General features: G+C 56.7%; 13 protein-coding genes across 13 annotated transcripts; 6 read left to right on the top strand and 7 right to left on the bottom strand.

The window, feature by feature from the left end:
- Nucleotides 1-70: 70 nt before the first annotated feature.
- L226DRAFT_556380 (initiation factor 3) lies at nucleotides 71-1,312 on the top strand. Its single transcript, XM_067683131.1, has 5 exons — nucleotides 71-236; nucleotides 299-401; nucleotides 539-924; nucleotides 988-1,119; nucleotides 1,184-1,312. The coding sequence occupies exons 1-5, from the start codon at nucleotides 164-166 to the stop codon at nucleotides 1,243-1,245; spliced, it is 756 nt and encodes a 251-aa protein (XP_067543210.1). The 5' UTR covers nucleotides 71-163; the 3' UTR covers nucleotides 1,246-1,312.
- On the bottom strand, nucleotides 1,301-4,241 carry L226DRAFT_33057 (uncharacterized protein). The gene is made up of 10 exons (XM_067673994.1): nucleotides 3,765-4,241; nucleotides 3,160-3,701; nucleotides 2,976-3,100; nucleotides 2,786-2,920; nucleotides 2,644-2,733; nucleotides 2,380-2,590; nucleotides 2,164-2,322; nucleotides 2,033-2,112; nucleotides 1,954-1,981; nucleotides 1,301-1,889 (listed from the first exon to the last, which is right to left on the bottom strand). Exons 1-10 carry the CDS (start codon nucleotides 3,838-3,840, stop codon nucleotides 1,494-1,496), a joined length of 1,842 nt encoding a protein of 613 aa, XP_067543209.1. The 5' UTR covers nucleotides 3,841-4,241; the 3' UTR covers nucleotides 1,301-1,493.
- Nucleotides 4,123-6,095, top strand: L226DRAFT_475977 (triacylglycerol lipase). Its single transcript, XM_067676693.1, has 2 exons — nucleotides 4,123-5,134; nucleotides 5,188-6,095. The coding sequence occupies exons 1-2, from the start codon at nucleotides 4,329-4,331 to the stop codon at nucleotides 5,846-5,848; spliced, it is 1,467 nt and encodes a 488-aa protein (XP_067543208.1). The 5' UTR covers nucleotides 4,123-4,328; the 3' UTR covers nucleotides 5,849-6,095.
- A 391-nt stretch (nucleotides 6,096-6,486) lies between these two features.
- Nucleotides 6,487-8,070, bottom strand: L226DRAFT_565196 (uncharacterized protein; the record flags this gene model as incomplete). The annotated part of the gene is made up of 5 exons (XM_067683765.1): nucleotides 6,487-6,671; nucleotides 6,736-7,081; nucleotides 7,133-7,499; nucleotides 7,561-7,888; nucleotides 7,953-8,070. The coding sequence occupies 5 exons, from the start codon at nucleotides 8,068-8,070 to the stop codon at nucleotides 6,487-6,489; spliced, it is 1,344 nt and encodes a 447-aa protein (XP_067543207.1).
- Nucleotides 8,071-10,172: 2,102 nt separating this feature from the next.
- L226DRAFT_33001 (uncharacterized protein) lies at nucleotides 10,173-11,135 on the bottom strand. The gene is made up of 5 exons (XM_067673988.1): nucleotides 10,960-11,135; nucleotides 10,862-10,904; nucleotides 10,703-10,802; nucleotides 10,330-10,647; nucleotides 10,173-10,266 (listed from the first exon to the last, which is right to left on the bottom strand). Exons 1-5 carry the CDS (start codon nucleotides 11,041-11,043, stop codon nucleotides 10,233-10,235), a joined length of 579 nt encoding a protein of 192 aa, XP_067543206.1. The 5' UTR covers nucleotides 11,044-11,135; the 3' UTR covers nucleotides 10,173-10,232.
- Nucleotides 11,136-12,337: 1,202 nt separating this feature from the next.
- On the top strand, nucleotides 12,338-13,708 carry L226DRAFT_528777 (ubiquitin). Its single transcript, XM_067679458.1, has 5 exons — nucleotides 12,338-12,453; nucleotides 12,505-12,732; nucleotides 12,786-12,889; nucleotides 12,944-13,399; nucleotides 13,453-13,708. Exons 1-5 carry the CDS (start codon nucleotides 12,350-12,352, stop codon nucleotides 13,476-13,478), a joined length of 918 nt encoding a protein of 305 aa, XP_067543205.1. The 5' UTR covers nucleotides 12,338-12,349; the 3' UTR covers nucleotides 13,479-13,708.
- On the bottom strand, nucleotides 13,443-14,933 carry L226DRAFT_32954 (PIN domain-like protein). The gene is made up of 5 exons (XM_067673985.1): nucleotides 14,705-14,933; nucleotides 14,558-14,647; nucleotides 14,333-14,476; nucleotides 14,100-14,254; nucleotides 13,443-14,043 (listed from the first exon to the last, which is right to left on the bottom strand). Exons 1-5 carry the CDS (start codon nucleotides 14,790-14,792, stop codon nucleotides 13,717-13,719), a joined length of 804 nt encoding a protein of 267 aa, XP_067543204.1. The 5' UTR covers nucleotides 14,793-14,933; the 3' UTR covers nucleotides 13,443-13,716.
- Nucleotides 14,934-15,325: 392 nt separating this feature from the next.
- Nucleotides 15,326-16,744, top strand: L226DRAFT_528776 (uncharacterized protein). Its single transcript, XM_067679457.1, has 7 exons — nucleotides 15,326-15,428; nucleotides 15,488-15,552; nucleotides 15,612-15,696; nucleotides 15,757-15,820; nucleotides 15,881-16,120; nucleotides 16,311-16,408; nucleotides 16,463-16,744. The coding sequence occupies exons 1-7, from the start codon at nucleotides 15,394-15,396 to the stop codon at nucleotides 16,572-16,574; spliced, it is 699 nt and encodes a 232-aa protein (XP_067543203.1). The 5' UTR covers nucleotides 15,326-15,393; the 3' UTR covers nucleotides 16,575-16,744.
- L226DRAFT_607729 (uncharacterized protein) lies at nucleotides 16,667-17,394 on the bottom strand (the record flags this gene model as incomplete). Its single annotated transcript, XM_067685848.1, has 3 exons — nucleotides 16,965-17,394; nucleotides 16,847-16,912; nucleotides 16,667-16,790 (listed from the first exon to the last, which is right to left on the bottom strand). Exons 1-3 carry the CDS (start codon nucleotides 17,318-17,320, stop codon nucleotides 16,667-16,669), a joined length of 546 nt encoding a protein of 181 aa, XP_067543202.1. The 5' UTR covers nucleotides 17,321-17,394.
- Nucleotides 17,395-17,939: 545 nt separating this feature from the next.
- Nucleotides 17,940-19,353, top strand: L226DRAFT_565190 (PR-1-like protein; the record flags this gene model as incomplete). The annotated part of the gene is made up of 5 exons (XM_067683764.1): nucleotides 17,940-18,181; nucleotides 18,245-18,891; nucleotides 18,950-19,021; nucleotides 19,077-19,254; nucleotides 19,335-19,353. 5 exons carry the CDS (start codon nucleotides 17,940-17,942, stop codon nucleotides 19,351-19,353), a joined length of 1,158 nt encoding a protein of 385 aa, XP_067543201.1.
- Nucleotides 19,354-19,972: 619 nt separating this feature from the next.
- L226DRAFT_556372 (uncharacterized protein) lies at nucleotides 19,973-21,203 on the bottom strand. The gene is made up of 5 exons (XM_067683130.1): nucleotides 20,938-21,203; nucleotides 20,711-20,873; nucleotides 20,613-20,657; nucleotides 20,436-20,557; nucleotides 19,973-20,370 (listed from the first exon to the last, which is right to left on the bottom strand). The coding sequence occupies exons 1-5, from the start codon at nucleotides 21,092-21,094 to the stop codon at nucleotides 20,069-20,071; spliced, it is 789 nt and encodes a 262-aa protein (XP_067543200.1). The 5' UTR covers nucleotides 21,095-21,203; the 3' UTR covers nucleotides 19,973-20,068.
- Nucleotides 21,204-21,573: 370 nt separating this feature from the next.
- On the top strand, nucleotides 21,574-22,582 carry L226DRAFT_528773 (uncharacterized protein). Its single transcript, XM_067679456.1, has 8 exons — nucleotides 21,574-21,603; nucleotides 21,658-21,818; nucleotides 21,874-21,899; nucleotides 21,956-21,984; nucleotides 22,039-22,062; nucleotides 22,126-22,137; nucleotides 22,197-22,246; nucleotides 22,296-22,582. Exons 2-8 carry the CDS (start codon nucleotides 21,730-21,732, stop codon nucleotides 22,567-22,569), a joined length of 504 nt encoding a protein of 167 aa, XP_067543199.1. The 5' UTR covers nucleotides 21,574-21,603; nucleotides 21,658-21,729; the 3' UTR covers nucleotides 22,570-22,582.
- A 176-nt stretch (nucleotides 22,583-22,758) lies between these two features.
- On the bottom strand, nucleotides 22,759-24,598 carry L226DRAFT_607725 (CBS-domain-containing protein). Its single transcript, XM_067685847.1, has 6 exons — nucleotides 24,296-24,598; nucleotides 24,070-24,228; nucleotides 23,819-24,018; nucleotides 23,486-23,740; nucleotides 23,248-23,424; nucleotides 22,759-23,191 (listed from the first exon to the last, which is right to left on the bottom strand). The coding sequence occupies exons 1-6, from the start codon at nucleotides 24,537-24,539 to the stop codon at nucleotides 22,934-22,936; spliced, it is 1,293 nt and encodes a 430-aa protein (XP_067543198.1). The 5' UTR covers nucleotides 24,540-24,598; the 3' UTR covers nucleotides 22,759-22,933.
- Between the last annotated feature and the right edge of the window lie 188 nt (nucleotides 24,599-24,786).

Here is a 24,786-nt window from a genome sequence, read left to right as displayed (position 1 = left end):
ACAGTCGCGCGGGGCACAAGCGCGTCTCGCCAACGTCTCGCGTAGATTTTATGGGCGCTTGTAGGATAGACCATTGCCTCTTGCTCTCCGCCTCGACTTCCTGGACTCTGGTTGTACAGATCTGCGTGCTTGCTTTGCCACTTGAACGAATCGACGATTAGCCATGACCTCTGCAGCGACCTGGGCATCGCCTCCTACCCGTCCTCCACTGATCGAGACGCTTGTCTCTGGCGTCGGTACGCATGTTGGTCCTCTGGAATTCGAAGCATTTACTGAGGCAGCCTATACTACTTCATAGATCGTTATAACCCCTCCAACGTTAGCATCCTCGAGGACTACCTCTACCACCAGATTCGAAGTGAGGAGTATGACTGCCTCGCCAACCTTGCCATTCTAAAATTGTGCGTATTATATCCAACAATCGCCATGTCTACGCTCCCCCGCCCTACCCCTCTGTCCATAATATCTCATCTACCCTGCACCCGAGCCCTCGAGTCGCAATATGTGCTCCATCTCATGCACAATTCCCCATCCACAGGTATCAATTCAACCCCGACCTCTACAACCCCGACGTCGTGATCAACATCCTCATCAAAGCCCTAACCTCCTCGCCCTTCCCCGACTTCAATCTCTGCATCTCCCTCCTCGACGAGCGCACCGCCCCTGCGCCTTCGGCCGACGAGCCCGACCCGCTCCCGCAGCTGCTCCCCCTCCTCACCCAGCTGCACGCCCTGCTCCATCAGTGCCGCTTCCCCGCCTTCTGGGCCCTCTACCGCTCGGACAACGTCGAGCAGCTCCGCGACAACTACACCGTCGAGTGCGTGGGCTTTGAGGATGCCGTGAGGGAGGTCGCGGTCCGGGCTGTCAAGGCTGCGTTCACGAGCATCGGGAGCGAGCGGCTGGGGACGTACTTGGATCTTTCGAGTGAGTGCCATCTCCGTGGCCGATGGGTTCGTCATGTTGACATTGGCATGGGTGCGATGGCAGAAGACGACCTGAAGGCTTACGTTGAGAAGCTCGGCTGGACGTTGGACGCGTCTACCGGAGTCGTAAGCATCCCACCAAACCCAGACAACCAGATCGAGTCCACGGTTGTGCAAGAAAACATCCAGCTTCCCCGTACGTCCTCCCGTAATTTCTCCGCCTCTGACACAAGGCTCATATCGAACGTGCACCTCTCCAGAGCTCACAAAAGTCATCGCGCACGCAGCGCAGACGTCATCACCTGTTGTATCCGCTGTGTAAACTAGACTATACGCACCTGTATCACCTAGTTAGTTTCCGGGGTTCTCTACGCGTTTCCTCATACACCTTTTGCGTGTGATCGTGAACATCTATGGGTATCCAGGAATGCGCTACAGACGGTATGTAGGTAAGTCAAGTCGTGTGTCTACGGTAGCTACAGGTAAAGTCCATGCACGTAATCCGAAGCCTACCCTTTGCCATTTCCGTCCCCCCCCCTCTTTTGATATGCCGCATCATACTCAAGATACTCAAGGCACAGGTGCGGCACTCTCGAACGCACACATCGTGCCCCACACTGCCATGCCAGTACTGACTACCAACAGCACTCCATCCCACAGGCCGCACCTGCGCACCCCTCCGGCGAGCGCGACCTTGGCCGACACCGGGCCAATGATACACAACAGGAAGGAAAACGTCGACCCGAGCACGGCCATGACCGACGCGAACTCGGGAATGAGGATAGACACCGCGACGGAGAGAAGTGTGAGCACCGTGCGCTCTACCGCGATGAGCACTGTCTTCATGGATTTGGCCTTGGTGCCCGCGGCGAGGGCAGAGGATGTGGGAGCAGGGACGCCATGGGCGTGGTCTCCTACGGCGCCGGTCGTATCGATACCTAGGAGCATCTCGATGGTAATGCTCAGCTAGCGAAGACGAGGCTGAACATCAGTCGCGAGTTCTCTCCATACGTACTTAGGAAGTACATACCGGTCTCGCAGTCAAAGCATACTTCGACCTGTACGGAGGGTTTGAGTAGCAATTATACCTGCATCTCGAACAAACTTACAGCGGCGTAATCACCAGTCCCCAGAGCGCGATAGCGTTCAACGCCGGATGCGTGTTATGCTTCATGAGGTCCCGGCTGAACTGCACAGTAGCTGTCAGATCGGTATTCTCGTGTATGCGGGCACTACTAACCTCGTCGCTGACGGAATTGCCAAACATGATATAACCAGCGACACCAAGCAGGCCATAGATGCCGGTAGCAATCGCAAACGCCCAGTTGATCATCTCGTCGAATTGGGTTGGGTCAATCATGTCCCTCGCCAACGTCGGAATCACAGCATGTCCGGAGAACTGTATGCGAGATCAGTCTCGACGTTCCTGAACCGGTCTGCAGAAAAAAAGACTAACCCCGGCCATGAACAGACCAAACGCGATACCGAGCTCGCGGTAGTTGTCGATCCCTAAGCTCATGTCCGCCGGGCTCCACAAACTGCCCGGGCTATCTGGCTTGGTGAACCCGTCGAACAGAATGATGCCAATGATGGCCAAGAGAGAGAAGATGCCCAGAATAGATGCGTAGGAAAGGAAAGAGAGCGGCATTAGCACCGCGGGTATCAGGCTGGAAGCTTCTATAAGCCTGTGACAGTCGGACGCGCAAGAGAAATAACATACACAAGCAATCCAAGGATTTTGTAGGTATCGGACGAATACCTCGGGATGACGGCATACAGCGAGTCCGCATATAGCGTGACGAGGGCAACCCTAAGCTCGAGTCAGCGGCGAATAGCAGACGAAAAGAGACGAAGAGACGTACGAGACTGTGAAGAGCTCAAGCCCGAAGATCGCGCTAATTACTGGCATGGAACGTGGCCCAAAGGCCTTACGTCCGATGTCAGCGTACGAGCGGATATGGGGATCCTCCAGTACTATCTTCGCCAAGATTTTGGCGCTACGATGACTTTGTGAGCTATGGAAGAAGATGGCGGAGGGTATGGGGAACGCACGTGTAACAGGAAATCAAACCGTAGCCAATAATGAGGATCGTACCTCCAATCCAGCCAGCATATGCGAACGCGAGAGGTTCTGAGAGCATGCCGATGCCAAAAAGAACGGCGACGGCATTGAGCAACTGCAACGCAAAGGCTGAATGTCCGCTCTAGGACGGTCCAGAAGGGCGACAATACGTACTGTCTGGGCGAACGTGCTGTGCCCGACATGGTAATACTTTGTCTTCAAGGACGCTTTTGAGCGGACGCTGGTCGAGGATATCCGACGGCCGAGAGCGGCATAGTGCGGGGAGTGCTCTTCCAAACTGGTAGTGGGAGGGGGAAGTCCAAGAGACAAATGGGATGAGGATCCTCGCACGAGTAAGGGCGTGCGCTCCCCAGGCTGCTCGGCACGGGGAGTGGGGAGGTCATCCTCGTCTTCGAAGAGCGGAGACACGGGCCATCGAGTGTCGGTAGTGGGGCGCGAGGTGAAGTCAAACCGACGGGACTCGGTAGACGGCTCGGGGGTTAGGTCTTCGTCCCATTGAATATGTTCGAGCAGAGCATCGTCGCCCCCGGTGCGGGTGGGCTGACGGATGGGACGGCCACCAATGTCGTCTTCGGCATACTCCTCCTCCTCCTCTTCCTCTATTGCAGCTTCGGTGTCTGGCAGTCCGCTACGTCCCGACGAGGAGGTATACGAGCCAGAAACGAAGTCCGAGTGGTGTGTCTGTGCGCGGCGGTCTGTGTGGAGTGCAAAAGGTAAATTTGCTCAAGTTCCGGCGGAAAGGGATAAAATTAACGCACAGGACTCGAAGGCATCTATGACGCTGCTGGCGGACTGGTAGGAACTCGAGAGAATGGCGGCGGGTAAAGAAGACATAACAGAGCGTGCAGAGTCGTAAGGGTCGTGAGGCGGAGGGGGCGGAGGGGGAGAGGAGGCTGGAAAGGGCAGATAGGGAGAAAGTGGTGGCGTTGATCGCTGTGTACGGCGGGCCAGACTTTAGATAGAGAAGCGGGAGGTGGATGGGAAAGGATGGATGCGAGAGAAGCCTGCAAGGTCCGAGCGGGAAGATTGCTCATAGAATGATGGCCGTGCATGCGAGAGACCCGTCCGTTCGAGTGCATTCGTCCCCGCTGCAGCCCACCTCAGCAGCGCAGATGTCACAGCGGGCGTGGCCAGCGCGCCGTGTCTGCCGTCGCAGTCCCGTGGCCGAGGATGATCCATGCTGGGCGAGGATAGGCTGAGGCAGAGGAAATGGCAGCGGACCAAGATAAGACAACTGAAGCAGAAACGCGTGACGTCACTCCCTCTCAATCGCAACCTCGCAGTAGTCTCAGCGGATCAAACTTACTTGCGCGACGACCACCATGGCCCGCCTCCCGCTCCTCGGCCGCATCACGTCCAGAGACTACGCCGCCATCCTCTTCGGCGCACTCCTCGTCGCCTTCGAGGCCCTCCTCACGCTCATTATCTCCTTCCTCCCAAAGTCCGTCATACAGTGGTTCTACGACCGCTCCCGCTCTCTCTTCCACCTCATCGTCGGTCCACCCGTCCCAAAATCTGACGAACAACGCCTCGCAGAGCGCATCCGTCGCGCCGAAGACTTTCAGAAGCTCTGCGAGATCTTTGGCTACGAGCCCGAGGAGCACGTCGTTCTCACCAAGGACGGTTACCTCCTTGGCCTCCATCGCCTCCCCGCTAAGCGCGGCGAGGTCCGCGACTGCCCCGGTGTCTCCACCGGAAAGCCTGTCGTCTACCTCCACCATGGTCTTCTCATGAACTCTGAGGGCTGGGTTTGTCTCACCTCCCCAGAGCGTTGCGTTGCCTTCACCCTCGCCGAGCTTGGCTTTGATGTCTGGCTTGGTAACAACCGCGGCAACAAGTACTCCAAGAAATCTATCCACCACAGCCCCACATCCGCCAAGTTCTGGAATTATAGCATCGACGACTTCGCCTGGCATGATATCCCGGACTCTATCGAATACATCTTGAAGGTTACCAAGGAGCCCAGCCTCAGCTATGTCGGCTTCAGCCAGGGCACCGCTCAGGCCTTCGCTGCCCTCAGCATACACCCCCCGCTCAATGAGAAGGTCAACGTCTTTGTCGCCCTCGCTCCCGCCATGAGCCCAGCAGGTCTCGCCGCCCGAGTCGTCGACAGCCTCATGAAGGCCAGGTGCGTCGGTCAAGTCCGCTTTTCGTGAATTCTGCTGACCCATACAACTCAAGCCCTACTCTCGTCTTCCTCGTCTTCGGCCGCAAGTCTATCATGTCCTCCGTCCCCACTTGGCAGTCCCTTCTCTACCCACCCCTCTACTCCGCCCTCATAACCACCTCCATCACATGGCTCTTCAACTGGCGTTGCCACAACATCCCCTCAACCCAGAAGCTTGCCGCGTTTGCTCACCTCTACTCCTCCGCCTCCGTCAAGTCCGTCGTGCACTGGTTCCAGATCATGCGCAACGCCAAGTTCCAGATGTACGACGACGACGTCCAGCGCGTCACCCTCACCTCCCGCCGTACCCCGCGTCCCTCCGGGGTCACTGCGTACGCCCCCCTCCGCTTCCCCACGCGCAACATCGCCAGCCCGATCGTCCTGCTCTACGGCGACTCCGACTCGCTCGTCGACATCGACGTCATGCTGCACGAGCTTCCGAAGAAGAACGTCCGGGTGCGCAGGTTGCATGGGTACGAGCACCTCGACGTTATCTGGGGCGAGAACGTACACAAGGACGTCATCCCGCACGTCATCAGCTCTCTCCGAGAATACTGCGTGGACCCCGACCGACTCGCGAAGTCGGTGAAGATGACGAACGGGTTCGATGTCGATTATGAGGATACGTCTTCCACGAACACGCCCGCGGAGCCGCTCTCGGGCGCCGATATCTGAAGAGGACTCGATGGAGAATGAGAGCCGAGATTTTTATATGTGCTGTGTAGATGGGCTATCCCGTACTGGAGACGGGGGGTGTGTGTTCGGTGTTCGACTTGGATGTTCGCACGTCTCTCAGGGCGGACGATTGGCATCTGGATTGGTACGGAATAGGTTTTGCACTAGTAGTAGTGTACCGACGTTGTAATGGTCCGCAGCATGCACCTTAATCATCATGCATCAGCATTCGTGAACGTACCCGCTGTTCTCTATATTGCTCTCGGGAGCGGTGTGTTCAGGACTTGCTCTCCACTCTTACCTGGTGAGAAGGACTCCATGCAAGTGCGGAACCTCACCAATGATATCTTCTCGTTGTCATTTGCTGCATAAACCCATTGAAGGAAGCGGCACACACAAGCAGGCAAGGATGTGAAGGAGAGGGCAAGAACTCAAAATTGAACAAAGAGTGACTTGCACTACAACAGCAGTGATAGTATGCGATATCGTACACTACAGCCTGCCGCTGTGACCCAAATCTATCTGAATATCACCCTGACCCCTACGTGCGCGGTCTATTCGATCACCAGCAGATAAAAAAGAAAGTAAGGCGCTCGTTCGCCATCGTTCTCGTTCTCGGGGAAGGTAGAGCCATGTCTTCACATGCGCCGCTTGGTCATCCGCTGGCGGGTCGCCGCGGCGGCGGCAGCGTTGTTCTGCTGGCCTTTATGCTTGTGGCCCGTCCTCGTCGTGGCCGCGGTTGTCGTCGCGGCAGCGGCAGCGCTGTCTGTCGCCGTAGCGGTCGCAGCGGCGACGGCGGTCAAGTCTGCGGATGCGGTGCGAACTGCAACGGAACCACACAGCTCAGTATGAGATAGAGAGAGAGAGAGGGACAAATGGACACGCACTGCCGCCGAGGAGGGAGTTGACGACGTCGGTCTGGAAGAAGCCAACACCAGCGTTGCCAGCGTTGATGGACTTGAGGCTGCCATCGTTGAAGGCGGCGGCGGCCTCGGCGTTGACCTTGTCGGTAATGGTGGAGTCCTGACCACCCGCGCCGGCGTCGATCTCGTCAGAGGCCAAGAGGTCGAGCGCCTGCTCGATGGCGAGCTGAACAGCCTTCTTGAGGTCGACGGCCTCCTGCGTGCTCAGCGACGCGCCCTGGGGGGTGGTCGAGTTACCGCCGAGGAGTGCAGCGTCATCGTGGCCGGCAATCGCATCGATGGGGATGTCAATGGCGGTACCGGTGGCGGTCTGCAGGACTCGTCAGCACAGTTTCGAGGCGGAGATGACATATGACCGTACCTTGAGTTCGTCGATGAGCTGGGCGGTGAGCTTCTGACGGCGCTCGAGCTCTGCAACAGCCTCCTCACGCGCCGCCATCGTCGGGTAGAAGAAGCGGGAGTAGACACGGGCCTTGTTGTTCTTCATGGTCTTCTTGCCCGTCGTCTTGCCCGTCGTCGAGGCGTTGTTGTTGCCCTTGGACGATGTCGACGTGGTGGTCGTGGCCTGCGCGACAGCGACGCAGCCACCGAAGGGGCCGGCACCGTTCGCGAGCGAGCCCGAGTCGGGGCCGCCGTTGTTGAAGCGGATGACACAGGCGTTGTTGGCACCCGTGCAAGTGACGTTGCTGGGGATTGCGACCGTGATCGTCGAGTTGGCGGGCCCGTTGCTGTTCGCGAAATTGCAAGTCAGCGCTGCTCTGATACCAAATATTCCTATTAAATACTTACTGGAGGATGCCGTTCACACCCGGGGGCTGGCTGAGGACCTCAATCGCCTGCCAGGACTTGCCGGTGGCGTCGGTGTTGATCTCAGCGTTGAAGGGTCCTCCACCATCGGCGTTGACCTGGAACATGCCCAGGGTGAGGGTGCCGTTGGAAGGGATGGTCGGGAGACCGCCAAACGCCTTCGACACGGTGCTGATGGCGTCCGGAATTACGACGGAGCCAGCGAGCAGCGTGGCGCCGCACGGGTCGTCCTTCATGTTCTTCAGGACGGGCGTGTCGAGCTGGAACGGCTGCTCCGTGGTACCACCACGCTCGACCTCACCGTTGAACGCTGCGGAAAGGACATCATCAGTTGGTGATGGAGGCACAAACCACAAAGAAGAAAAGGCACGCACTGACGCCGAGGCCGACACCGCTCACGCCATTTGCGCCGTTGACAAAGTTGATGAATGCGTGTCCGTATGCGGACGACACAGCAAGAGAAAGGAACGCAACGCTCTTGAGCACAGACATTGTGTCGTTGAAGTCAGGCAATAAAGATAAGGCAAAGGACGGATGGACGAGCGAGCTGGAGAAAGATGTGCAGGGGTGATTGAATATGGGCGGACCGGCCGGGGACAGAGGTCAAAGAGGCGAAAAGGCCAGCTAGGGAAAGGAAGAACGCGGGCAAGCCCAGCTACCAGAAGCAGAGTAGAGGATGGGGATGGGAGGCATTTCAGGAGTAGTCTGGCTCTTATACGGCCAGGCTGCGCGCCAAGTCCATCTCAAAGCCCAGACGGCCTCGCGAGCATGTTCTGTTGTTCCGCGCGCGGATAACCCTCCTCATGGAGACGGCAATGGGCATGGTTGTTAGGATGCCAGTGACGCCGGCCAGCGGGTCCCGACGACCGGCTGCACGAATGGGTTCTCAGCTAAGCAGTCTAGACGCAGTTCCCCCTGCCCGTTTGGAATTTAGATCGCAAACTGCAAATCCGAGGTGTGTTCATCTGAAATGGCGGTGGTCAGTCTGTGCGAGCCATGCAGGACGAACAGCAACCGTCAGTCACCAGAAAGCCGCGGCCTGAGGAGGCTGAGCGCTGCTGAGCCTCGCTCAGTCTGATTTGTATGATTCAAGGTCTCTAACCTCCCGGCACCAGTACTGGCGACTGCCGCTTCGGGCGCCCGATGGCAATCTGATCTCCCTCGACGAGATCAGAACAGATGTTGCCGCCCTTTCTGTGCTGGCTATTTGCGCATGCGAGATGCAAGCTGATGCAAGCCGGCGGGGTGAGACACGAACACTGCGCCCAGAGCACTCCATCTTGTTGTCCAGAAACCCATGCCGTCCTGGGGTAGCAACCCCCGTATGCCCCTCCCCTGCTGCTCCCACTTCTTCATCCTCGTGCAAGGCTCCCGTGGCTCGTAACGCGATCAGTCGGACTTCTTCTTCCGCCTCCTCACATCAGCGTGGTGTCCCGGTCCGACGTCGGTCATCGGTCGCCCATGAATTTTCCGGTCTTCATCGATATCTTATCTCGGTCGTTAGAAACTGCCCCGGCAGGGCACGTCTCGACGTGCACCAGCGGCGAAAGAGATGGAAAAACTTGAAGGTCATGGGCCCAAGTCCTGCCGTTTCACGAAGTGTCTTCCACCATGGACTTTTACATGCGATCATGATGCACAGTACTTACCAGGCACGGAGGCGCACACCATCCCGGCGGACGGCCACGAGGGTTACGAGAATGATCATGATGTCAGCATATGCATGGATACCCACATCCACGGAGTCGGAAACTTCGACGTACAGCTCCGAGTCCGTGTCTGTGGGCCAGCACAGTGACGAGCTAGTGGACACTAGCACTTGAGAAGGACGGCGACAGTTCATGTGAACGTCAAGTACTTACAACGCGTCTAAGTGACCATATTATGCTGCGGCCTGCGGAGTCGGGCACGTGAATGTGCTGTACTTAGTACGAGAAACCCGTTGCTCGGGCCGTCTCGAGACCAAGTACTTTGCCAAGTGCAAGTATCAGGGCACAATCCCCGGTGCCCTTGACGTCGTAGCGACTGTCGCAGCAGCGAATCCGCGATGCTCATTGCTGACCCCAGCTCCCCGTGCCAAGGGACGGGAGCATATGTGCCCTGCGAGTGTCCAATAGTGAATCGGACGGCATGTTCCAGTCGATGTTCCATTGTATGCGGCCCCGGGCGTTGCAAGGACATTGACGTTGACCACGGTTAGGTACTGCTGGACAACGGGCATCTGTGGGAGCGTGTGAGCGCAGTCACCACTCCGTGCAACATCGCATTGAGTTCACGAGGCTGTAGTCATGAGCGAAGAGAACTTGGGCCTCTCCCTTGTGACGAACCTCGCTTGATCCTGAGGCTAATACATGCGTCGTCTGTCAAGATGTTGGTGTTCTAGCATGTTCGGTACCGTCTTGGCGACGTGGGAAGCACTGCTGCCAAGTTGCTGCACGCAAATCATCAGCATACGTAAACGCAGCATGTCAAGGACATGGAGGCAGCCACCCGGGAAAGGAAGTCCCAGTGGTACTTCAAAAGAGCTTTCATAACGATCGTCGTTTTCTCAAGCGTCATGCGGATAGCGATGGTACATCCAACGGTTGTCGAACAGTGTGCGAGCTATTAACGGGGAACTGGTCATCGTGTGTTCAGAATTCACCTCGGCGCTGCTACAGCGCAGCTATCTCGTTGATGTCCTCTACGCTATCAAATCACGACGCATACCGTTCAGCAGGAACTCAGGAAACAATCCACAGATGCACTCACGTGGGCTCTCTGACTGTGGAAGACCGGACTCGTTCACGGAGCGCGACGACTCTCAACGCCAAGTCGACGCCCAACTTGTGAAACTCCTCTGGAGTCAAGGGGCTTGCGCGAACAGCGAGTTCTTTTACTGCAGGAACGCGCCATTCGAGGATGTCGTACTTGCGAGCGAGCACGAGTCGCGTGAGACAATCCTCGTTCTTGAGACACTTCAGAGCCCAGCTCCGAACCGAAGCCATCTCCCATCTGGTGGAGAGGTCGAGCACAGCGACCCAGGAGGTGGGACGTTCGCGGATGTGCCGGTGGAGATTCTCGCTTGCCCTAGGGACCCGAAGGAGATTAGCGTCATCAAGAGGGCTAATGAGAATGCACGCACGAGAGTGTGGCCATGCGGACAGATAGAACGCGTAAAAGATCCCGAAAATGGTCAGCCCGAATTCCCTCCAGGAAAGAGGTCGCTGCTCGCTCGACCCATCCTGGAGGGAATCATCGGTTATAGATGGCAAGCTGAACATGCATCTGAATGCCTCCGAACCGTCGAAGTAGTGCGGCGGCACGCAGAACATAACGTTATCAACCTACCAGGAGCACGATATAAGTGCATGCGACTAGGGTGGCGCGAGCAGGACTTACCCTAATGAAGATTGGTGTCTCAACCCTGAAGAACTCCGAGTCCCTGACACAGGCTTTGGACTTGTCAGCCTGGTGACTGGCCATATTCCTCGGTCTGGCGGTCTGGCTGAGGGAACATGCTGTCTGCTGACGGGTCTATATTGTGGTCAAGACGTCATGCTGCGGTAGCTGCAGTATTGCGGGCTCTCGATATATTTGGCACCAAAGACCTACTTTCGGTCGGGTTTACGGTTGGAACCCTACAATCTCAACATCGCAAACTTTCTTAGTCATGGCCCAATAATTCGGTGACATCCAGAAAAGCGATCCGGTTCGGCGGGTACACGACCGTGCGCCGCCGGGAGGCGTGTACTGCCAATTGCCTCCCATGGTCGACCGTCGCTTCCATCGGAGTGCCTGCGCCCCAGAAGACAACGAATACAGTGGGTTCCTGCATGCGAAGGTTTCCTCGTATTCTCGAGGATCTGGGGAGTACATTGTCAGCCAATCACACATGGCATGCGCACGTTAGGTTGACCGACTCGGCTCTCTTCAGCGCATAGACAGAGCCCGGCGAGTCCATCTAGAAACTTCCTCGGGGAGGCACAGGTGGACATGGAAGCGACTCAAGGCTGTGAAACCCTGCTATCGCCGCCTTCGGGTTCGGAAGATGGCCAGCTATTAGCGTACTCGTGTGATGTGCGCACATCCGGACGTAAATAGCATCCCGCCTGTACCCCGGTCGTCACTTCTGCCGAGGCGTCCTTGAAATTTCCGGTCAAGATGGCATCCACGTTGCAGATTGCATTGCAATATTTTGGCCCGCTGAGGCCACCAATCGTAGTCCTCGTCGGATAGAGTTCAGGCCGGGGTACGCGGATTAGCACAGCCGCGCTACCGCAGCAAGCTGGCCACTTCGGCAGCTATGCCGCATTTCGAGTGCGCTATCAAACCACACATACGCCGCATGGACAGCGACGTTGATATGATGCACCGAGACGAGCGGCAGCAGCGCCGACCGACAGTCGAGGCCACCGATGATCAGTGTCAGTTACCTGCATATCGAAAGAAACTTGCTCAAGACCTACAGTATTGTCCGCGTGTCAAGGAAGGGCTGAATCTGAGCCAGGCGTGTCCGGTCCTGCTCTTCTCTGGGCCGTCGTTGTAATCGTCTTTGCACAGGATGTGGTTGACAGCCACTTGCACGGGCGTTCGAGAATGTCCGATCACTTTCGCCTGAGTAAACGGTCCCGAAAAGGCAGCTGACTTGTCCCACAATTGGCTGACTCACAATTTCAAACCCCGCGAGCGTGCCCATATATAAGCCTCCCCCGCAGCGCTAATGCCTCCCAACCGTCTCCCCAACTACATCCAACCTCTGAACCACTCTCCCGCATATCCTCTTCGTACCATGCAGATTTTTGTTAAGACGCTCACGGGCAAGACGATCACCCTTGAGGTGGAGTCGTCCGATACCATTGACAACGTAAAGGCCAAGATTCAAGATAAGGAGGGGTGAGTGGTGTTTTGTTTGACTGCTACGCTCTATTACTAACGTTCTTGCAGTATCCCACCCGACCAACAGCGCCTTATCTTTGCGGGCAAGCAGCTCGAGGATGGCCGCACCCTTTCTGATTACAACATTCAGAAGGAGTCCACTCTGCATCTCGTCCTCCGCCTGCGTGGCGGGATGCAGATTTTCGTCAAGACCTTGACTGGCAAGACGATTACCCTCGAGGTTGAGTCGTCGGACACCATCGATAATGTGAAGGCCAAGATCCAAGACAAGGAGGGGTGAGTAGCGCTTGCGATGGCCCTTATCGTTCCTTACTAAACCGTTCTCGCAGCATTCCTCCTGATCAACAGCGGTTGATCTTCGCCGGCAAACAGCTCGAGGACGGTCGTACGCTTTCGGACTACAATATTCAGAAGGAGTCCACGCTTCACCTGGGTGAGTAACGTCTGTTCTATACATCCCTCCTACATCGTCTCAATCCTTTCGCAGTGCTTCGTCTCCGCGGTGGCATGCAAATATTCGTGAAGACGTTGACCGGGAAGACAATTACGTTGGAGGTCGAGTCTTCGGATACGATCGACAATGTGAAGGCGAAGATCCAGGACAAAGAAGGGATCCCACCCGATCAGCAACGCCTGATTTTCGCCGGCAAGCAACTCGAAGACGGTCGCACCCTTTCGGATTACAACATTCAGAAGGAGTCGACGCTCCACCTTGTCTTGCGTCTCCGTGGAGGGATGCAAATCTTCGTTAAGACACTCACCGGGAAGACTATCACGTTGGAGGTCGAGTCTTCCGACACGATTGACAATGTGAAAGCGAAGATCCAGGATAAGGAGGGTATCCCGCCCGACCAGCAGAGGCTTATCTTCGCGGGCAAACAGTTGGAAGACGGCCGTACGCTCTCGGATTACAACATCCAGAAAGAGAGTACTCTCCATCTTGGTAAGTTCTCTTACCCTTGTATCAAGAGCTCACTGTGCTGACACTATTCGTAGTCCTCCGTCTTCGTGGAGGCGACTAATGCCGTCGTTGGTCGTTCCGTTGTTCGTCGTTCGTTAGCGCTACTTCTGTATCATCATGACCCGTACTCGCATGCATAGGATTTGCAATTGTATCATCATTTGACTGGCATTCCGCGGGTGGTGCGATATCGGTTTCGTCGTGTATATATGATCCAGGCTGTGGGCTGAGATATTTGATCGCGATGCCTGCGAGCGTAACTGAGTACATCACGTCCTATACTATGCACGAATTGCGCTCTAGTCTTGTCCAGCAGTCCCCGCACTGTCTGAGACTCCATGTTTCCGACGCCGCTTCCTCTTGTGACCTGATCTCTCGGTGTGTGCCGCTGAGGACTGACCGTCGTCATCCTCTCGTTTTCGTTTCTCTCCTATTGCTGATTCCGACTCCGCTGTTGTGTTCCTCGCGGTTGCGCTAGCCTCAGGCTTAGGTTTCCTCTTTTTAACGCTGAGAGGATTTGGACCCTTCGGTCCTTTCTTCTTCTTTCGTATGGGCTCTGTTGGTGTTGCGGCGCTGGGAATCTTCGCCGCCTCCGGCGCGGTAGGATGTAGAGCTTTCTCTTCTTCCTGTTACAGACGATATGAGCACTGGAGCGCGGTGTATGGAGGAATGCGAGACGTACGAGAGCCTTCGCGCGGAGTGTGGTATCACTTGGGGGCTCGAGAATCATGACGGAGCGTTTCATATGGATTAAGGGGATGGCGGGGATGGCTCGTAGCTTCTGCCGGAGCTCTTGAGATTGTGTCGCGAGGACGTAGCGGTGCTTGTTTGTCTCGCCTGCGTGCGCGCGGCGTAAGTCTCACACTCAGACGCACGAACGGCGGAGACGGAGTGAGACGAGAGGAGGAGACCTACCAACAACACTGCTAAGACACTCTTCCCCCGGGATCGCTTCGCGATGGTTGCATTTCCGCCGCTCGAACGTCTTCGCGAGGTCCACGGCGGGCTGCTGCTCCTTGCCTTGAAGGTAGAGCTCATGTATGCAACACTGCGTAATCACTAAAGCACGGCTTGGCCGGGCGTTCGGTCAGTCAACCTGTAGTGTTCGCGCGGTTGAGGGAGGAAGAAGAGGAGGCTCACTGGGCTTGACGGTGCCCTGCAGTACGACGCCGAGCTGCTTCACGAGGTCGATTTTGTGCGCGATAGCCTCTTTGCACATGTGCGAGTCCACTAAGAGACGTTCAATTGGATGCTGGAAAAGAGATTAAATTGGGGGCGGGGGCGTACCTAGCACTTGGTATGGCTGCCGGAACCCGAAGGACATGGCGTAGAGGGACATGAGTTTACGGTACGCCTTGGCTCGCTTCTGCCGCATTTTTGGGATTCCTTAGACAAGTAGGCGCAGTTCGCAGTGCAATTTTAAGCGCAGTAAGAGGCTATAGAGAGTGCGCGAGCAGTAGAAGAGCCAGAAACAGATGGAGGTCGAGGATAAATAGTGCTAAGGTTTGCCGCCGGCGCTGGACCGCATGAGAGTCTGACAGTGAGTAGGCTCTAGTGTACCGGGCAGAATTGTTTTGGGCGAGACTGCCGGCAGAAATGGCAATGGCAATTGCCATAGCCTGGCAGTTGCCTGGCAAATAACTTAGCGCCTGGTACCACATCCGCTGAGTTGACACCTGGAACACCACCAAAAGCAACCCAGGATCGTCTCGAGAGTATGGATCATCAATTCATTGCTCTGTATTGGCAGCTTTACGACCTACTCAGTGCGAGAACTCGCAAGTTCGTCGTGTTCGTCACCAAGAATTACCAAATATGGCTATAGACGCCGTACTTCTGCCACATTCTGCCCAGCGATGAACCCGGCAGATATGGCAAATGCCGTTGGCAATTGCCACTGGCGAATTGGCAGCATTCTGCCAAGTACATTAGTAGGCTCGCGTGTCCTCCGAGTCCTCCGCCTTCCCCACGACATCATGCGTATACCTCTGGCCCTCCTTGCACTCACAAGGTGCGAATTATACAGCGAGATAGACGTGAACCCCGCTTCAACATTGTTCCTCTTACCAGCTCTTGCCTTTCGGCACTCGCGCTCGACCTCAAGGGCCGCGTGCAATGGAATAACCACTGTTCAGGTATGTGTCGAAGTCCCAGCAGTCACGAATGACCCTCATTGAATGCGCTTGTGCCGCAGGTATTGATGACCTTGGACAAACCAAGGTCGTGCTGGACAACGGAAAGCACCGCGGCGGCGTAACACGAGATGGTACCTTCACGATGTGCGTTCAGGACCTCCACAACTTCGAGACCACAGCACTGACGCATCGACGTATTTGCAGACCAGATGTCCCGGCAGGGACGTACGTCCTCTCCGTACTCGCGCACGACCACGTCTTCGAGCAGGTGTGTACAGCCTCGCCTCCCTCACCCATCCATTTCCCGCTCAACGCATTTCTCCCTCAGGTGCGCGTCGACGTCCTCGAGACCGAGACCCTGCCCGAGGTGCGGCCGTACTTCCCCGGGACGCCGCTCTCGCCGCCCTCTACCGTGACGATTCCATACCCGATCGTGCTCTCCGCGCGGGCGAAGTACGATTACTTCGTGCCGCGCGAGAGCTTCAATGTGCTCGCCATGTTCAAGAACCCGATGATGATGATGATGCTCGGAGCAGGCGTGCTCGTGCTGCTTATGCCGACCATGATGGTGCGCTGTTCGCTGTCTTTCTTCCTCTATCACTTTCCGCCGTGGTTTCGTCTCGGACCCGGGACGTCTTGCGATCGATATTCATCGTTACTCGTTCGCATCATGTTCCATGCTAGTTCATGGAAGCCGTGGCCCTTGCTTTACCTTTGTGGGAGGCTGATGACGGGACTGACGGGACAATTCCCTACAGAAAAACATGGACCCGGAAGTCATGGAAGAGTTCAAGGAACGCCAGGCGAAGATGTCGGGCATGCAGAGCGCGTTGCAGAGCGGAGATCTCATGGGCGGGTACGTCGGTCTCAGAGAATGCTGGGCACTGTTCACTCTGACCATTACTTCCAGTATCTCCCAGATGTTGGCTGGAGACGAACCGAAGGCGGCCTCCTCGGGCACGTCGAAAGGCGCAAGCTCGTCTGGCGCAAAACACAGGGGACCCAAGAACAAGAGACGGTGAGGATCGAGCATATTCATATAGCTACAGGTTGTTGTTACACATATATCCGGGTATATACTATGGAAGCATCGGATAGAGACCGCTTGAAAATATCATAGCTGGGGTACCGCTGACGGCGGTGAGATTGAGCTTGCAGGGGCATCTTGACCGGCAACTCCGTTGACAATGGCATGTGGATGGCCGGGATAGTCGAGTATACGTCGGAGGGCGGCGTTCCTGCGCCGGTACTGCCATGAGCTGCTGTGTGGAGCGGACTACACGCGGTGACGGACCTCTGCTTGAAGCGAGCCAGGACCGCATGTACACTCTGTTCATCACCCTCCGCCGCTACAGGCGCGCTGCGGACTAAGGTCAGGCAGGCCAGGGCCGCAGAAGGCAGAGAAGACCAACTTCTCTACGGGTTTTGTCATCATCTCAATGACATACATGTTGTTGTTCCGCAAGGCAGGCTCCCCAGCGACGGCAGCGCCAGGCGCGTCTGCGACTTTGACAGCAGAGACGACGAGATCAGCAGATAGGCTCTTGACGGTTGGTGTCCCCGGTCGCGCGGGATCATAGTCGAGTACGAGGACGTGTTCGCCTGGATACCGAGGCAGCAGGGAGTTGGCCGGATCGTCTGCATAGTGGTATTCTATGACCGGATGGCTGAGAGATGTGGAAGCGGGGACGGATGGGTTGTTGAGCGACTGGCTGTGTGCGATGAGGAGATAGTATGGCGGGCCCGTAGAAGGCGATGCTGCAGCCATAGAGACTCGAGGCAGTGGTTTATTATTGAGTTGGTAGCAGTAACGGGAATAGATGGTCAAGGCGAGGAGCAAGCAGATGGTTGTGAGCGAAAGCAGGCAAAGACCATCAAGGCACGCGAGTCGCGTCTGTGGTTCCCACGCCTACAGAGGTCGAGTATGGCGCCCATTCGGTCTGGCTGCCCCTTGCTTCCCGCCTCCATCCACTCACGGCGAGTACATGATTGACGTCTGTGTTGATCCTCTCAGAGTGTCTGCTATGCATCGCTCGCGACATTGCATGTTCAGCGTGGGCAGCATGCACGCCCGGCTTTCATGTGCAGATCCTGTCAGTGCTTGCGGATATTTCATGCGGTCATCAGCGCGGTCCCCCTGGTGACCGACGATTCAGTACCCCTCCTTCGGCGTGATGAGGGGTAACCACGCCCGTGCCGCCGCACTTATAGCCCGGCTCCTTCAGGTCAGTCTTCCCTCCAAGTCTTCTCCGACGCAGCGCGCCGCGTTCTGCGTTGTCTCCCGCTCCCGCCCCTCCGTCCTTCGCACCCTCTTTCCTTTCCAATTACATTCATTTCTTCCCTCCTGTGTATTCCTATCCGCCCGTCGGCTTGAGCTTCAGACAACAATGAATCGCCTGGTGTACTTCCTCTTCACCCTTCCCCTCCTCCTTTCTTTCATCACCAGTGCGCACGCCGGCCCCGCATGCGCCCGCAGAAATCAGGGAATGGACTCCTGCATAGAGCTCTGCAAGCAAAAGTGGGGTTGGCCCGGCTTCGTTATGGGAACCGACCGCTGGGGTTCCGTCATGACCGTCACCAAGACCAACGACATGGGTGCTGTCGTCACCCAGGCATGTCGTGTCCGATCGTACGTACTCTTCACCTACATTATTCTGCGCCACAACGACTGAGCCTTTTTCTCGTATCTCAGGTCTGCCTCTGGCGCCCTTGGCTCTGCCACCACCTCCATCGCGTCCAACACAAGTATTCCCTTGTCTACGCAGACACAGCGCGCCCTCTCCACCGGTTCCTCATCCCTCGCGCCTGCTAACGTGATCCAAACCGCGTCCGTGTCCACCGTCACCTCGGCCTCCTTCGCTCCCTTCGCCTCGAATAGCTCCTCGTTCAGCATTGGCCTCCTCAATACCACAAAGACTTCAACCAAGAAGGCGTCCTCTACCTCCTCCAAGAAGCCCACTGCGTTCGTAACCTCCACAAAGCCAGCCACCACTTCCACCACCCCGAAGACTACGAGCACCCACGAGACTACTAGCACTCCTCCCCCGGCGCCGTCCACCACCCAAGAGAAGCCCACTACGACGACGCCGAAGACCACCCAAGCGAAGACCACGACCTCGAAGCAGGCCACCTCGACGCAGTCTAGCGGCAATTCCGGCTCCAGTAGTGATGCTACCTCTCAGAGCGACATTGATGCGTACCTCCAGGCGCACAACTCCATCCGTGCTCAGCACGGCGCGTCGCCGCTCAGCTGGAGCGACAACCTCGCGTCGGCCGCGCAGGGCTGGGCCAACAACTGTGTCTTCCAGCACTCCGGCGGCAAGCTTGGGGCGTTTGGTGGTGCGTTGAGAGTGTACAGTGCGGACGTGCAGAATGAATGCTCACCTCGGTGTTCCAGAGAACCTTGCTGCTGGTACCGGGAGCAGCTATGGTATTGGTCCCGCCGTCAAGTCCTGGACCGACGAAGTTTGTACGTCTTCTCCGGATCTTGACTCCCCTGTTCGCTACTTGACAATACGTTGCAGCGGACTACGACCCCAGCAACCCTGAGGCGTCTCACTTCACCCAGGTCGTCTGGAAGGGTTCCACTCAGGTCGGCTGCGCCGTGCAGTCTTGCTCAGGTATCTTCGATGCCAGCTTCGGTCCCGCCAAGTTTTTCGTGTGCGAGTACTTCCCCCAGGGCAACATCATCGGCGAGTTTGCGTGCGTCCTTCTTTTCTCCCTTTTCGTCCTCGTCTTTGCTGCACTCCTCGGTTCTGACACACCCCTGCTTGCCCTTACAGTCAAAACGTGCAAAAGTGAACATGATCCCGGTCGGCCGAAGTCACAACTTGAGACACCCCGCGTCCTGCCCACGCTCACGGGATATTCCCTGCATTTCCACCTTTGTTTCTTCTGTGCCGCCGGTGCATCAGGAATGTACGACGTGTATCCTTTTAGTCCTTTGCGTTTACTAGTACTTTCTGCCTTCACTGCTGTATCATTCTTGCCGTACTGCTCTGACCCAGTCGCTACCTACCCACTACCTACGAAACAACGAACCCGTGTACTACCACCTCATCTCCATTTGCGTGCTGTGTGAATCAGATACAGTGGAATGCATGCGATGCGTGACACTAACAGAGGATAAGTACATACTTACCAAACGCTGCTAACGCGCCATGACCGAGGCGTCCGGCGCTTAGTGTACTAGCCACCTTGAAGAATCGACAGTATGCAGTCACGGTACGCCCAGAACATCGAAATATTGTGCACGTTCGCAGCTTACATACGATGAGATCACATAGGATGTCTCGGTGGCATAGCTACTATCCTTAATTCCGTCCTCAGTCCATCGCGCGAATCCTCCAACGGATGTAAACTCATAGGATCGTCATTCAAAGATGATATACGTCAACCACATACGCAATGAGTCATGCATAATTGTTGCACCATGTAAGTAGCGCAACGAAATCGTTATGTTGTGAGTTCTATAATAAGTGAAGGCTTAGGGATAGCTGAACACCCGACCTTCCAACTAAGCGAGACCGGCGATGCGAGACTTCTCCTGCACGATGGTGTCCTGAGTCTCCTGCGAATGTACCGAGTGCTGGCCGTCGTCCGTCTTCTTCGTTCCCTTCTTGCGGGCGGCGATGAAGACGCCAAGGGCGCCGAGAACAGCGCCACCGACGAAGCCACCGATAGTGCCGCCAGCGATCGCCCCAGTGTTGACGGACGACGACGATCCAGAGGAGGCGCACGAACCGGAGGCTGCGGGCGCGGTGGTCGAGTTTGATGAGGTAGCGTCGCTCTTGACGTTGAACACCGTGTCGGGGACGTCTAGACGATCCAAGGTCAGCGACGTCCGCTAGGCTCGTCGACGGCAGCACCCAGCCGAGACGTACCGAAGAGGTTCTCCGCGACGAGCTTGGCAGCCGTGGCATTAAACGTTCCTCCTGCTGCAATGGCGTCGGTGAAAGCCCAGTTGGGGATCGGCGTGTCGTACGGCATGGTGCTGGCGATGTAGCTGGTGAAGTAGCGGTGAGTCTGCGCCTATCTGATATGTCGAGAAGCGTGCTCACCCGACGCTGCTCTGCGACTTGCAGTGCGAAGTCCAGTCGTCCCAGCTGCATGCACATTTGGCTCTCAGGTCGGCGGTGACAGCAACGGTAGAACTCACGATGCCCAAGTGTTCGTGGTCAGCTGGCAGGCGGAACACCCGGAGACAAGGTTGTAGAAGACCATGTTGCAGCGGAGGTCGTCAGCCTCATCGGGGGTAGGGATGGGGTAGCTATCCAGACCCTCTGACTCAAGGTCAGGGAAGGGGGAGTCCTCGGGCATGACTAGTGAGTGCAAGTCAACATCTCAGCTCCATGCCCCGACCCTAACGACGCTACAAGTGCTCACCACCCTTGCCCACCATAAGCGAAGCAATGTCGCAGGGGCTCAGACCATTATCCGCCTTGAGCGAGATGCCGTGCGCGCCGCACAGCGCAGTGTCGGCTGCGTTCACTGAGGCGACACCGAGGATAGCGGCGAGGGCGAAGACCTTCAGGCGGAACATCTGTCGTTTGTCTGCTGGTGTACGCGAATGCAGGAATCACGGGTGGACGGTGAGGTGATCAGGCACTCTGAGAAGCACTTACTATGCACCTCTTTATGAGTGAGGACCGCCATCGTCATTTGTGAGGACCGACCTTGGCACTCATGGCACTCTTCGGCCGTATCGTCATGTTTCGTCAGGTGGACCTCGGGACCTGGTCTTGTCCCTGGTGGTTACTCGCACGACCTTTGTGCGGCCTTTCTCGACTTGTGCTCCAGGTGCTTGGAAGAGTGCCTCATTGGACGGCAACCTGGTGAGTCCGATGATAGCACCCCTTCGTTGCATCTTATCTGATTAGATGCATGATCCAGGTGCCTCCGAGGACGGCATCGGCTAGATCATAGCTCAGGAACGCATGGTTAGTAGATTAGATAAGATGCCAAGACGTGCGCAGATTAGATTACTCCGCTCGCCACAGGGCAGGTGAGACTGCGTTCTCTGAGTCTTTGGTCTGGATGTCGTATGAGGTCGTATGTTCTCGGAGTTGACTCTTTTGATGCAACTGTTCAGAGTGTGTACAAAAGGCACAGCGAACCACAAGATGGGAGCCTCAGTCGCCGCTCCTCGAACGACCCGGTCCTTCCGACTTTTCCACAATGCGCTTCACCGTCGCTCTGCCCCTGCTCGCCCTCGCCGGCTTGTCCTTTGCTGTGCCGGCTCCTGATCCTCAGCCCATTACTGCGTTGTAAGTCGCATGTCATTGTGACTCAGTTGTGGACTGCTGACGGACTCGGTAATAGCTTGTCGGAGCGTGCGCTACCTTCGGGTGAGTTAGCCTCTGTACCGCGTCTTTGAGACATATCCGTAACGCGTGGGACCCAGGCCATCCAGTCATTGACAACTCATTCTTGGTACGTTGATGTACTCCCACGTCGCATGATATGGTATTGATGGCCTTTTCTTAGAGCGAGAACGGACTCGCCACCGGCGTTCGTACCCATGTCCGTCAATCTGAGTTACAATCTGACTGACGTTATCGACGTACTGTACAGTACACGATCAAGGTTTGTAACAAATCGAACAGTCCCTAGTCCAAGTACTTGGCTCACAGTGCTGCTTCCAGACCAACATCTATCCCTCCGGCTTCAGTGCCCCTACTGAGCCGATCACTGCGTAGGTCGCCCCTTCCTCAAGGTCTCACTGTCTGACCACCCTTCCTAAGTCTTCCCTCGGGCTACTCTGTTGCCTGGAACGGTGTCTTCGATCCCGAAGGCTCAACCGTGTCGTTCTTCCCGTCATCCGTCCTGGAGTCGGTCATCGCCGAGTCCACCACGACGAGCGACCCCGGTGCTCCCTCGGCGACCCCGACCACCCCGACGTCGTCCGGGGCTACAGCTTCGGCCAGCACGACCGCCGCGGCGGATAACGGGGCGAGCCTTGCGACGCCGTCCTTGGCACTCGCGCTCGTGGCCATCGTTATGACCTTCATGGCTTGAACGCTCGTATGGGAGAGATGTGTGTTCAGGAGGTTTCATGGGTTACGATAGAGTGGATCTGATGGATGTTCATGTTGTAACTGGTGTTGTCTGATGCATTTGTTGTGTTCACCGTTTTGGACGTACTCTCAAGTCTCCGCCATGCAACACCGTCATGTGACCGCGGGTGGTCTTGCTCTTCTCGAAGCTCCGGTACACGCACACTCGGCGTGGCTAAGGTGCATGGGCAAGCAAGCCTTGCGTGTTACCATTAGCCCTCCGAAATAGTAAGAAACAACAAGAATACTGGTACAGGTGCGTCCAAGGCCAAGTGCAAACAAGATCTGTATGGCTACATCTACGGTAAACTGCTGCCGTCGTCAAACTACGTTTGTCCGTCCACCGCGTTCTCCTCTGGTGGATGCTCCGGTTCTGGAGGAGCTGCGTCTGCGGCAGCGTAGGGTAAGGGAGGCGCGTCTGCGGGAGGAGCCTCCGGCGCAGGAGTAGGAGGGTCCGGAATGGGCGTGGTGGATTCCGTTGGTACCTCTCCGATGGTGACATCGCCAACGAGATATCTGAGCACATCGCTCAATGTGATGATGCCCAGAAGGCGACCCTTCTTGCCGCCTCGCCTCTCTTCCTCCTAAATGCAGGTTCCGATCAGCTTGCGGCGGCGAACATGACTCGCATCGGTCTCACCTCGCCCTCAACGACAACCAATCGATGCACACGCCGCTTCTTGATGAGCTGCATGAGTGTACCTAATGAGTCCGACGCGGTGCAAATGACGACACCGGGGAAGTCGGGCGATCGCTGGTTTAGGGCCTCCGAGATTGTCAAGTCTAGCGACTGGTAGGCGCCGAGCCTGACGAGAGTCTGGGGCCAGAGCATTTAGCCTTGTTCGAGCCAGTGAGGTGTCGCGCAAAGTCTAACTTACAATGACATCGACCGTTTCGTACAGGTTGACGACAATCCCGTCTTCGTCTATGATGGGAACTGCGGAGATGCCTCGGGCCGAGAACATGTGAACGACATCGAACACGGTGGTGTCGAGGGTGGCAGTAGAGATGGGATGGTATGGATTGTATCCCTCCGGGCGTTCTGCACCTGGAGGGAGAGGTTGTGCGGTGACAAAGGTGCCGATACCAAGCCTGCGCAGGGGCAAATGGAGCTGCTGGATGTCTCGACCACACTGCAGGAAGTAGTGGAGGAGTCAGGGACGGAGCAGAGGTCAGCGCCTGGGGCGGACAGAATAGACATGGGGACTGACGTTTATGGAAATGAACTTGAGCAAACGGTATTGGGTGAGTATGGACACGATGACCTCGTGGCCAGTCTCTGAGTCGAGGTCAAGAAGAGGGACACGGCGTGCATGTGTCTGGATCAAGAGCTTGGCGGCTTCGAAGAGGGTAGCAGAGGGATGTTCGCGCAGGAGAGGTGGAGGGGCGACGCCTAGCTGCTTCTCAATGTCTGTATCGATGTGAGTTTGATTGCATGGGAAGATGGCGAGCAGAGACGGACCTCGCAGCGACTCGAGCCTGAAGGTCTCGACATCTGCGGCGGCTGCGTCGTAGGACGAGCACTGGTAGTAGTACTGGATGAGATGTATGATATCTGAGACAGTGAACATGCCCGCGAACTGGGACTTTTCGCTGTTCCATAATGGTGCCGAGACGACACCTTGGGTACGGGGGATGAAGGGGCGGGTCACTCTCATGTGGGAATGGGGGGCAAAGTGGGGATATACCGTTGAGGAGGAGGCATTGGAGGGCCTTCTTGACCTCTAGTTTGGAGTCGAGGACGATGAGCCTGAAGCTGACGGGGAAGGTGTCGTAGGACGTGCGGCCCTTGAGGTAGTTTCTGATAGCAGCGAGGGCGGCATCGTGGCTTTCTTGGGAGAAGGGAGGAAGATGAGAGACAGCACGGGGTCTGCGCGTCGAGCCGCGCCTGCGTACTCTGGGCGAGTTGCTGGGGGAGAGGGTGGTGCTCATGAGGGAGAGGTCGCCATACACTCGAGAGAGGATCTGCAGCAAGTCAAGCAGCAACGTCTCAGATCGCCTCGAGGCACGCAGGCGCCCACCCCGCATTTGCTTAGTCAGCGCGCCTCAGTCCGGCGTGGCCCCGAGCTGCTCCGGCGTCCTTGCGTGGCCCCGGGCGGTGCAGGCCGACTTGAAGCCGACGACCGTCATTGCCATTGCCCGTGTGCTTCTTCCCACCAGCCTCGTCCGTCGACCGTCG

This window comes from Lentinus tigrinus (assembly GCF_003813185.1).
Source record: "Lentinus tigrinus ALCF2SS1-7 unplaced genomic scaffold L226scaffold_1, whole genome shotgun sequence".
Classification (NCBI taxonomy): Eukaryota; Fungi; Basidiomycota; class Agaricomycetes; order Polyporales; family Polyporaceae; genus Lentinus; species Lentinus tigrinus.
The sequence above is the reverse complement of the archived record's forward strand: the minus strand, read 5'-3'. Positions and strand labels throughout refer to the sequence as shown.